The 12,081-nt window shown below is 39.1% G+C and overlaps 1 protein-coding gene across 1 annotated transcript in view; it reads left to right on the top strand.

The window, feature by feature from the left end:
- The window catches only part of LOC144521553 (mucin-5B-like), a 64,486-nt gene extending 52,650 nt beyond the window's left edge, over positions 1-11,836 (top strand). The window contains 15 exon segments of the mRNA XM_078256111.1: positions 264-468; positions 1,779-1,951; positions 2,290-2,359; positions 3,123-3,244; positions 3,359-3,390; positions 3,474-3,642; positions 5,070-5,165; positions 5,617-5,657; positions 8,410-8,952; positions 8,954-9,061; positions 9,338-9,436; positions 9,693-9,821; positions 9,916-9,955; positions 10,083-10,203; positions 11,254-11,836. Coding sequence (XP_078112237.1) covers positions 264-468; positions 1,779-1,951; positions 2,290-2,359; positions 3,123-3,244; positions 3,359-3,390; positions 3,474-3,642; positions 5,070-5,165; positions 5,617-5,657; positions 8,410-8,952; positions 8,954-9,061; positions 9,338-9,436; positions 9,693-9,821; positions 9,916-9,955; positions 10,083-10,203; positions 11,254-11,455 — 2,150 coding nt within the window. The 3' untranslated portion in view covers positions 11,456-11,836.
- The last annotated feature ends 245 nt before the right edge of the window (positions 11,837-12,081 follow it).

The raw sequence follows: 12,081 nt of genomic DNA, 5'->3' as shown, positions 1-12,081 counted from the left end.
TTGCCCAATAACTTACATTGTAGCTTGTTTTGCCGCTGCTGACTGCAGCGATCTTTGTTAATGCTGGACCAAAGATTGTTGTTACCATCAGTCACTTAGACACAAAAACATAGGAAAATAGGTACTGTACATGTACGACAGGTCTGGACCACTTGTGAATTTTGTTTGTACCTAAGAGAAAACTGTTAAAATACCACAAATTATCTTAATTCGCTTATAGGTCCTATTTAAGAACAACTCTTACTGTTACTCTTTTTTTCCAGGGACCTGTGACAACTTTCAGAACAACGACTGCCGGTCTCCAAACGGCCAGGTAGAAAGCTGCTCAGACTCTGCAGGCCAGTGGCATGTCCCAGGTACACCCTGTGTCACACCCACAACCCCACCTACGACCACCTCAACACCACTATCCACAACAACAAAGCCAGCTTGCAAACCTGCAAAAATTTGTGATCTCCTAACCAGCAGGTGAGGGGAACATCAAAGTATTAAAAAATCTCTTTATTCTCTTAGGCATATGTATTGCTTTAAGGTACAATTCCACACATTGTAAAGTAAAAGCTAATTATACGTCTATCCTGTTAGCGTGCAATCACAACCGCATTAAAGTTTCTGCATGATTCTATATAGATTTAGGAGATAGCTCTAACTGCACTGTAGGTCTTATGAGATGGCGTTATGACATTGTTTCTGCTGTAAAATATGCAGTTTGGGATGTGAAACAGCTCTCATTAAAAAAATCTGAGAATTTGTGTACTACTACTTGTGTTCTAGACAACATGGAGATGCCTGTAATTTATTTTTTACAAAGATCAATTGGTGACAACCTGATATTTAAAGTTGCTCTATTTTGAATTGACTGTAATGGCGTAGATTAGGACACAATTAAAAAAAAGAAAATTTACTTCAATTTCACTTTTTGAGATAAAATTCTGAAATTTTGCACACTAAATCTACAGTGACCTGTAAACGTTATGATTTTTTTCAATAAAGATAAAAGATTTAGTTTGGAAGAAATGGCAGTATTTGTTAACACTACTGTATGCGGTATACAGATATATCAAAAATCTAAATACTAATTTTGTGGAGAACAGTCTGGAGATGAAGTTTCCGAAGTTTGGTGTCAATAGAGCCAAAAATGTGGGAGGAGATAGGTTTAAGAAGTTTTGTAGTTTTTGCAAAGAGTAGTGTGATGGACTTTAAAATTGCTACTGGGTAGAAAGCAAAGGATAGTTTATGCTCTATTTGGGGCTACAGTTTGCAAGTTGCACTGTTTTATAAGTTGCAATCGTGTAGCATGTACGGTTGATTTGTTATGAATTTTTTAAGTTTAGGATTTTAAATGGCTGCTGTAGCGCCACCATGAGGACTATTAGCATAAAAGTTTGGTGATTTTTCATGCATGGGAACATGGATTTCTTAGGAAGAAGAAGAATAACAGGCAAAAACAAGATAAATAAATAAAAATAATATAATAATACTGGAAATAACATTAGGTTATAAACTTTGATACAAAGATGGCATCACACAAAAGCAAGTCTATAAAAAAATGTATTTTAAGAAGTCATTTAAAAGAAGTCACAGATTTAGCAAGCCTTATCTCCTCGGGCAGGTCGTTCCAAAGCCGAGGTGCCCTAATTAAGAAGGCACGATGACGATCATTTAATTGCTTTCATTACATCTTAGATGATGTTGATATTTTTCTGGTCAATCTGGTGTATTCAAAGTCTTCTGAGAACTTTCCTGACACACTGTTCTGGCTTGTATGCTCCCTCTAGTGTTTTTGCACCATGCCACACAGTCATACCCCCAGGACCATTTGTGAAATCCTGTGTGTCTGACATTTGCAACAATGGCAGTAACACCTGCTCCAGCCTGGAGGCCTATGCCACTGACTGCTCTAATGCAGGTGTCTGTATCGACTGGAGGACTGCAACCAATGGGCAATGTGGTAAGATATATAGTCAATAGAGTATAATGCACTATTAGATAGTATGTATATAGAGATGTTGCATGGAGTTCTAAAAAAAAATTATGTTAACATATCATCAGGGTGGTGGTGATGGCGCAGTGGATATGACACATGCCTTTGGTGTGGGTTTGATTCCCACTGCGATACATCAACCAATGTGTCCCTGAGCAAGACACTTAACCCCTAGTTCACTTAACCCCTAGTTGCTCCATAGGCGTGCAACATCTGAAATATGGCAATTGTAAGTCGCTTTGGATAAAAACGTCAGCTAAATAACATGTAATGTAATATAATGTAATGTAATCTCCATCTTACAGAGCACACGTGTCCAAATAACAAGGTGTACATGGCCTGTGGCCCAACTGTAGAGCCTACATGCAATGAGAGGTATGAATGTATGAAGAATATGTTAACAGTATGATGTTTATTTTTGTTATTTTAGAGATCTTAACATTTACACACATCTTCCCTGATTCATGTGTTCACATTTCCACTGTCATCTAACTATAAATTGAGAACTCTCTGTGCGTGCGTGTGTGTCTTTCAAACAATCCATGCGCAGAGGTCGCACGCAGCACACTGTTGCGAGGATCTGTACAGCAGCAGGGGCAGGGAGTTGCTACATCCCTATAGCTCCCTCACACAAGGCGAAAACATGGGCGACAATTTACAAGAAGCTAAAGTTAACATGCATTACTAGAATCATTATAAAGTACTATGTTGTTTTTGTCTTTCCATTCCGTCGTATTGTGACTGTGTTAACATTGACAACATTTGTTGAAGTAGCTGAAATAAAGCCACTGGATGCAGTTGAGCCAAAATCCAAATACATGTCAAAAATTCAAGAAATGTTCATCCATCGGATAAATGGTTCTTTACAACGCTTCAGGGCACACCACCCAACAACGCTGCAAGCAGCAATACTGGGAACCAAGCAATCGGCCCGTTCTGAACAGGCACATGCTCCAAACGGGCACTGCACTAGTGATTAAATGTTTAATGTCCTTTGTGGTGATTGTTTTGTTGTTCTCGTCATTGTGTGATAAGGATAAGGATGTGTGATTTTGCGCCATGTTATGTGACAATTCCTTAAAAACATTTTACGTCTTCACACCACTATAATAACCATTAATTCCATTTCTGACATCAGATACAACAAAAGGTTCCAGGCAGATAGACACACATCGACTAACTACACTCAGGAGGGTTGCTTCTGTCCTCATGACACCATCTTATTCAACACAGTCTATGACACGTGTGTTACCTCCTGTGGTAAGAGGAGATCCAATAGAAATATTAATTAAGTCATTGAATATTTTTTCTCAAAAGCATTATCTTGAAGCACACCTTCAAATCTACAAATACTTGTTTTTGTTTGAATTTTAGATTGCGTTGGGCCTGATGGAAAACCCAAACAGGTAAAAACTCTGCCTGTCACATATATTCATGTATAAGCAAAGCATGAGCTGTGTGTCTCAACTGCTTCCTGTCTTCTAAACAGCCTGGTGACACATGGACAAGTGACTGCAACACCTGTATGTGTGACAAGGATTCCATGAGCATCCATTGTCAGCCTGTTCAGTGCCCATCAGTACAGAGCCCCAACTGCAGCGGACCTGGCCAGCAGCTGGTCAACAAGACACATGACTGCTGCACAACACCTTCATGTGGTCAGTTGTAGTGGAACAGCATGTAACTTTGTTGATGCCACAACAGTTAAATCTGCCTCAGACAAAGATTAACCCAAAGCTTTCTTTTCATGGGATTGGTGTAGAACTTTTAATCTATTCTGCACCTGATATTAAAATGTGATCTGCATATGACACATGTTAATGCAGGTGTAAATATACACAGAACTGAATGCTATTGATACAGGTGTTGGTAGGTTTTTCTTTGGGCAGAGCTGAGTCTAGTTGTGAATATTACTGAATCCTTACTGTTGCTGACTGAATCTGTGCTTTTTGCACGGAAGCTTCTCTAACCAGTGACACTAACAATAGGGCAAAAGTGCCTTTAACCACCGGGATCTAAAAAAAAGTGTAAGATTCATAGAAGAAGTAACAACTTCATCAGATGTGCTGAACTGCTTCAAGACCTTTTAGAGACCATGGGAGAAAGAGATTTTTTTATGGAACAAGGTGCAGTCTGAACAGTTTTTAGTGTGCGATGGAAGTTGTGTTGAGTTTCTGCTGTCCTGATCTCAATGGTAAGCTTATTTATACAAAGTCGCGACTGAGTGGTAGCCAGGCCTCCCTGGTAGTGTGCGACATAGTATCTGCTGTGATGTGATTGCTTAGCTTACAAAAGCATGATTGAACTACATAGTCAGTGACTACACATCTTTGAACTAAACAAAACAGTCAACTATGGGATTGGGTCATTTCTGCCAAGAGTGTATTTCCCAAAATCCTGAACTGTTCCTTTCAGAAAAAAGTCCTCCAACAAGTTAAAAGGTGACCGAACACATCTTCTGCAGCTGCCTGTCAAAAAGCTACAGAAAAGTTCCTCCCTGCTAAGGAGAAACAAGTATCCATACAGAGTCCATAAGGGCCATACAGAAGCATTGCTTTCTCAACCTGAGACCCACCATTTTTGTTGGTTGCAGGTTGCCAATATAGCCTATGTCATTTGCATATTGAAATCCAATCACAATGTGGGCCGAACAGAGATAATCTGAACTTTTATCAATAGCAAATTGTCATTGCAAAGATGTCAAAATCCAGATGATATTGACGTTTTATAGACCAAACAACTAATCGATTTATCGAGAAAATAATCAACAGGTTAATCAACAATGAGAATAATCGTTAGTTGCAGCCCTAGTAGAAATGAATGCCTTTAGGAACAAACAAGAAAATTCCCTCATACAATAGCATTCAGGACAGGCTTTGAGGTATTTCAGTCAGGTGTTGATCTGTGTAATAGCAGTGCCTGAAAAAGAGAGCCTAAGTTTCGACAGAGTCTTCCACTAACTTGCAGTTAATCTAAACAAGCAGAACTTCCATTATGGTTCTTTAAGTTATTTTCATCAAAGACAAATTGAGGCTATTTTCCACATTCATATATTATAATCATCCCACTATTTTGTCTCCAACAGAGTGCAATGTAAACCTGTGTCCTGCTCCTATCACCTGCCCGCTGGGCTTCCAACTTGACGTCACCAACAGCACCTGCTGCCAATCCTACGACTGTGGTATGTGACTCTATCAACATTATAACATTATCTGCTGGTGTACAATATGTATCGCAGAACCTTATGTCCTGAAGAATCTCACTAAGATTTTTGATAAAGAACTCCACAACAACTGAAAAATATCAGAGAAATAAACAGAATCTGGCATTCCTGTTTTTGCCAATGCAAAAATGTAAAATATAGCTGAAAGCAGCAATAACAAAGCATTTGAATGTGGGTAGATTCTTAGGTTTTTCATTGTCAAATATGTAATCTACAATATATTTATCTTCGCTTCACACTAAGCACTTGTTCACTGTCTTACCTAAATTACACACAATAGGAGAGCAATATCATTGTTTCTGTGCTTTCAGTACAGATATTAGCCTAGCTCAGCACACATCTACAGTATATTACTAATCTAATAAAGTAGTGTCAGTGTTAACCTCATGTCTCTTGTTTGTTTTTGCAGTTCCTAAAGGTGTATGTGTCTATGACATGACCGAATACAAGGTAAGGACACAGTCCAAACTCCAGATGTCTAATAAAAATCTGTCGAAGTTCAGGTACAACATTAACAGGATTCTAACAGGACTTACTTATTACGAATGTACAGAGTTGTAAGCATGAGGTCGTATGGGTGCTTATTCATGGTAACTTATTCATTGGACAGCTGTGGAACCTGTCATTCTGCGTCAGCAGTGCATCATGAATCTAAGTGGGGAAATCAAAACAATTCATTCCTTTGACTTTACAGTGCCTTATACATTATTTTACCTTACAAAGACATAGATTAGCAGCATTAGAGAAGAGGAGCATTAGTAGTCAAGAATGACGGACAGGTAGAAACAGGACGAGAATAATAGTTGCTGTCAAATAAAAAAAATAGACAGATGAGTATAGCACAACACACCCTTCTGATTTGAACGCTTTTCACTTTCTGGTGTATGAGGGGAAATTTCATTTCTTACATGAACAACCCGAACCAGATTTTACTTGACAGAGATATGTATTTGTTTATCCACACCAAATGACAGCTTTCACACCATACTTAAACTTTAGGTGAAGAAACAGCTCCAAAATCACTATTGCCAATCCAACCAGACTCCATTTAAATAAACACTACTTCTAGCGTGTGTAGAGCCAACATATTTTCACATGTAAATGGGTAAATTAAGTTTTTAAATTAATAATATGTCTCTCTTAACCTCTGCCATACTACAACAATCAAAAAACAAAAAGCAAACTATACTACAATATCACAGTAGCAGCTCCCCTATGTCTTCTTTTACAAACTGGTCAAATGCCATCCAGATTCTCTCATACACCCCAATTTGCCTCTCAGTATATATCTCAGTCGAGAGACTGACATATGTATGGACATATACAGAACGAAAACGATTTAACAAAAAGGTCGACCTCTGTAGGGTTGCTTTCTATAATGTTGTCAGACACTTAGAACAATAATCGGAGCATGTCATTGGTAAAACAGCACTTTTTCTGGACGTATATTAAAGGTGCGCAATTGCCCAATATCTTATATTGAAGCTTGTTTTGCTGCTGCTGACTGCAGCAGTCTCGCTTAATAGGCGATATGCACAGGCGAGCATGACGTATTTCCGGTTAAATCTCAGTATGGATGTAAACTTCCGGTTATCGTAGAATGCTGTGCTACCGTATGCTACCATTGAATGCTTGTCGTCAAAACATCCAAAACTGTTAATTTTCGTCGTTGTTGTGTTGTTTATGTTAATGTTTTAACTTGTAATACTTTGTCTTGACTAATAACACGATGAATAAACGTACAAAAGTGTCCTTTCAAAGACGGGATGACAGCTCTTCCAGCCACCGCTGCTGTGTGCCGCAATGTAGTGTCTGAAAGATGCAATTCTTCAGTTAGTTTTTTTTACTTTTCCCAAAGACAATGAATTACATAAACAGTGGGTGATTAACATCCGACGAGACAACTTTCTTATAACGAACACACAAGTCTGCAGCCGACACTTTTTTTTAAAAACATGCGGTGTTAACATTGTCGCATGTAGCTACATGCTAATGGCAGTATATGTCATCATGGCTGCCAATGTTGTTAAATTCTCTCCAATTCAAATTACTCCTGAAACATTATCTGTTGATGTAGTATTTGGTTTAAAAGCCTTTATTTTGACTGTAGAAATTGTTGCTATATTTTATTAGTGTCCACTGCTAACTATAGTAGCTACATGTTAACTGCAGTAAACATGTCATCTTGGCTGCTAACGTTGTTAAGTTCTCCCCAATTCCGGGTCGCATTCCTGCTGAAACATGTCTGATTGGGTAGTGTTTGGTTCAGAAGCCTTTATCTGTGATTTTTGACGTTAGAAAGTGCTGCTTCGTTCCACTACAATCTAACGTTAGCATACTCCTAGCTAACTATTATGTAGCTGCATGCTAACGCAACATAGCTGTATCTTAGCTGTAATCTAGGCCAATGCTGGTAATTTCTCCCCAAATTCCGGTCACTTTACTGCTGGGACATGTCCGGTTGTGTAGTATTTGGTTTAGAAGCCTTTATTGGTGATTTTTCACGGTAGCAGCGGAGTATATAGCAGCGGAGTATATATAGCTATACACTGTATGTATATAGCAGGACTTTGTACCGTGAAAAATCACCAATAAAGGATTCTAAACCAAATACACAACCGGACATGTCCCAGCAGTAAAGTGACAGGAATTTGGGGAGAAATGACCAGCATTGGCCAAGATTACAGCTATGTCATGTTAGCATGCAGCTACATAATAGTTCACAGAGATCTCATTTGTAGCCCTGTTTTTACCTGATACTTTCATAAAAGTACAAACACATGAAGTGAGAGGTATATACACATGATTAAACTTTATTTAAAGCATGATTAACCTGAAGCAGGACGGAGTCATGACTTAATACACCAAAGCAAGGCTTCTAGCTCAGGCTAGCTAGCGTTAACAAATTACCTTCAAAGTTGCAAAGAAATTAAGAAACGTAAAATTTGAAGCATTTATCCAATTTGCTACGTGGTGTCGTACTGGATGCCCGGACGACCCTCCGTATATTATTAACAGATACTTTAGGCCAATTTGGACCAATTTGGAAGATTGTTGTTCAGTCACTTTGACACAAAAACATGGCAAAATAGGGTCCAGTTTGAATAAAAATTAAGTTACCCTTTAAGAACAAGTGTCAAAGCTTCCTTTAAATACTGAATTGATGTTTAAAATAAATGATTGATCAATGTGTATTCTATAGCCTGGTGCCAAGATACCAACACTAGAAACACCATCAGTACCACCATTAGAAGAACCATCAACAGCACCATCAGGAACAACAGCAGCCCCATCAGGAGCTGGACAACCATCAGGAACAGCAGCAGCCCCATCAGGAGCGGGACAACCATCAGGAACAACAGCAGCCCCATCAGGAGCGGGACAACCATCAGGAACAACAGCAGCCCCATTAGGAGCGGGACAACCATCAGGAACAACAGCAGCCCCATCAGGAGCGGGACAACCATCAGGAACAACAGCAGCCCCATTAGGAGCGGGACAACCATCAGGAACAACAGCAGCCCCCATCAGGAGCGGGACAACCATCAGGAACAACAGCAGCCCCATCAGGAGCGGGACAATCATCAGGAACAACAGCAGCCCCATCAGGAGCGGGACAACCATCAGGAACAACAGCAGCCCCATTAGGAGCGGGACAACCATCAGGAACAACAGCAGCCCCATCAGGAGCGGGACAACCATCAGGAACAACAGCACCATCGGGCCCTATATCAGAGAAGCCTTTTAGACCTGTGGCCTGCCAGGAATGTTACTGTGGCCCCAAAATGGATCCTATCACAGAGCTGAACATCATTACCTGCAAACCCATTGTCTGCAACACAAAGTGCTCTGAAGTAAGTTAGGGACACATTCACCCAGAGGCAACATTCTTTGGTACATCTACATCTATATATATACCTGAAAATATTATAGGTATAAACAGAAAATCCCAGTATCATGTTCCAGATTTTCAGAAAGTTTCTTTACATAAATGCTTCATCCATTGAAATGCTTAACACACAAATTGTAAGACACTCAAGTGCACAACCTCACACTTACACACATTATAGCTTTTTTTTTTTTACAAAGCAAAAGAGTTTTTTTCTCACTCTCTCTCACTCTGTCTCCAGGGTTATGAATATCAGACTGTACCCGACAAGTGCTGCGGGAAGTGTGTTCCAAAGAGCTGTAGTGTCACCACACCTGACAACACAATCGTTATTATTGAGGTCAGTACTGCAGATTTGTGAGTGTTTTGGTAATCACTAGGAATATGAACAAAAGAGATGTTCACTGTATTACTTATTTCAGAAAATGAAGTTGTTTACGTTTGAAATGAAACTAAATACTTTTGATGGTATAAGTTCTTGGTAGACTTTTTCTACTACAGAAATAAGTTGTGTTGCTATGTTAAAGAATAAAAAATGATCTCTTTGTTGACTTTGTTATAACTGTTGTTAACTTTTGCTCTTTCTGTCGGTACAGGTCGGCAACACTTTTGTACCCGCAAATGACAAGTGTGTGCAATATACCTGTGAGAAGATCAATGGACAGCCTGTTACCAAGGAAACCAAGAGCACTTGTCCACACTTTAACCCCTTGGACTGTGAACCTGTGAGTTTATCGAACCCTAACCAAATCCCCCCCTCCTCACACACACACACAACCGGCTAACTCACATGACGTTTGTTATGTTTATATCCTCCAGGGCACCGAGACAACTGACAAAAATGGATGCTGCAAAACATGTAAGTTAGTGGAATCACAGTATTTACTGTAGATAGTAGTGGTTTTAAGAATAGAAAGTTGGCTTTGGAGGACAAATCTGTCTAGCATGTGCCATTGTTCGAGTTTAACAGTTGCTGTGTGTTCCAGGCAAGCTGCGGAGCATCTGTGAGGTCCATAGTAAGCAGACAGTCATCGAGGTGAACAACTGTAAGAGCACGCAGCTGGTCACCATGACGTCATGCGGGGGACACTGTGGCAGCTCATCCATGTGAGTCTATTAAGTTCAACTTCATTGGCAAAACCACTATGATTAGAAGCTCAGTTCTCTCAAGTGGGATAAAAGAGTTTGTGTGAAAGGTGGCTGTCAGCAGTGGCTGCCTCACTATTTCCAATTTACATTTTTTTATATATTGTCTGAAATGGTCCTCACACCCCAACAGCAATAAATAACGTATGGGCTCTTTAAAATAGAGCAAAAAAGATCATGTCATCTGTAGCTGCTGTAATCCTGTAAAAACGCCAACATTACCAACCCTGCCTTTATCAATAGACAGTATTGGTGTTGCCTGTCAGAGGGCCCAGTACATTAATGATGGCACTTAGGCCTAATGATAAGTCAAAATATAATTTAACAAGAATACTGGGCTTTGTAGTGTTTTTTTCTTGGTTGCCATTTCACTCTAACTTTATTATTATTATTATTAATAATAACAATTAATTATATTAGCTTCAGCATGGCCTAATTAGTGGCATAGAAGATACTAGACATGTCAAAAGACCTTAATCATTGGTGTAATTGATCATATTAACGTGGAGTGAGTTTTAATAGTTTTATACAGATCATAATATGTCTATCTTAGCTTTACTTCAAAGAGAAAACTTCTTCGCTCATTAACAGGAAACATCTTACTAGGCTAGATTGCAAGGTTACATTTGTCTGATTTCTTGATTATAATTGATTATATGACAGACATTACAAGACAAAACAATATCTAATTAAATATTTAAAATAAGAGTTCCACAGCTTCTATAGGAATGCTAACCCAACTTTTGGCACATTTTACTGCCCTGATTTGAAAGTTCTGTCACTCCTGTTAGGAGAAAGTTGCTGTAGGAAACTCTAATTAGCAACAAGTATTATGTCAGCACAATACTAAATTAAAGAGGATGTTACAACTGAATTTTGACCCAAGACTCTCCTATAAGACAGGGTCACAGGATAAGAACCCTTTATGTTCAACTCACTGGCTATTGAAGGAGATATTGTAATCAGTGGAGAGGATAATAGCTGTCTCTTTGTCTGTCTGTGTGTGTGCAGATATTCTGCAGCAGCTAACAAGATGATGCACCACTGTGAGTGTTGCCAAGAGGCCACGACCAGTCAGAAGCAAGTGGAGCTGACCTGTGGCGACGGCTCCAAGGTCCAGCACAGCTACATCGTGGTGGAGACGTGCCGCTGCAGCAAAGCAGTGTGTGTGGCAGGAACAACGTCCAAACAACACCAGCGAAAGAGACACTGATCAACTACTTACTGCTTTACACTGGACTGAAACCTTACAAACACTATGGAAGACTTAATGTTAGACCTTCTAATTATTTTATTACTTATAGCTTAACATCTGCTCTTTTTCAGTGTCACAACATACTAATGTAAACTTTCTTAATTTTAGGAATTCTCAGATGATAATTAATAAAATATTTCTGCAATATGAACACTGGCATGGATATTCTTATTGATCCCTGAGGAATAATTAACATAATAAAGGCTTCTTTGAGGAAAACTGTTGCTTAAACTGACCTGAGATTTTGCTTTTGCATGTCCATGACTTTTAGCTGTTTCTGTGTGATGTTCTGCCCAGGTTATTCAAGTTCCTGTCCAGTCTGTACAGCCTTTAGATGGTCCAGACACACAGACATGTAGTTTGTTAAATAAAATCTTTTTTTTGCTCTCCATTTTTGAGTATGATGGAGAAGTGTGTCCCCAAACAATCTAAACAATACCAAATTATGAATTACACTGCCTGTGTTTACTGCAGGGCTAATCTATTATGTAATACCTTACTAATCCTGCCAAGTCACAACACTATGATTGGATCCAGTGAAACAAATCAAAAACTAAAAGGATGTTCTAAAGCCATAACCTACA

This window comes from Sander vitreus, chromosome 1 (genome assembly GCF_031162955.1).
Source record: "Sander vitreus isolate 19-12246 chromosome 1, sanVit1, whole genome shotgun sequence".
NCBI classification, from domain to species: Eukaryota; Metazoa; Chordata; class Actinopteri; order Perciformes; family Percidae; genus Sander; species Sander vitreus.
Note: the sequence above shows the minus strand (reverse complement) of the source record. Positions and strands in the feature narration are given on the sequence as shown.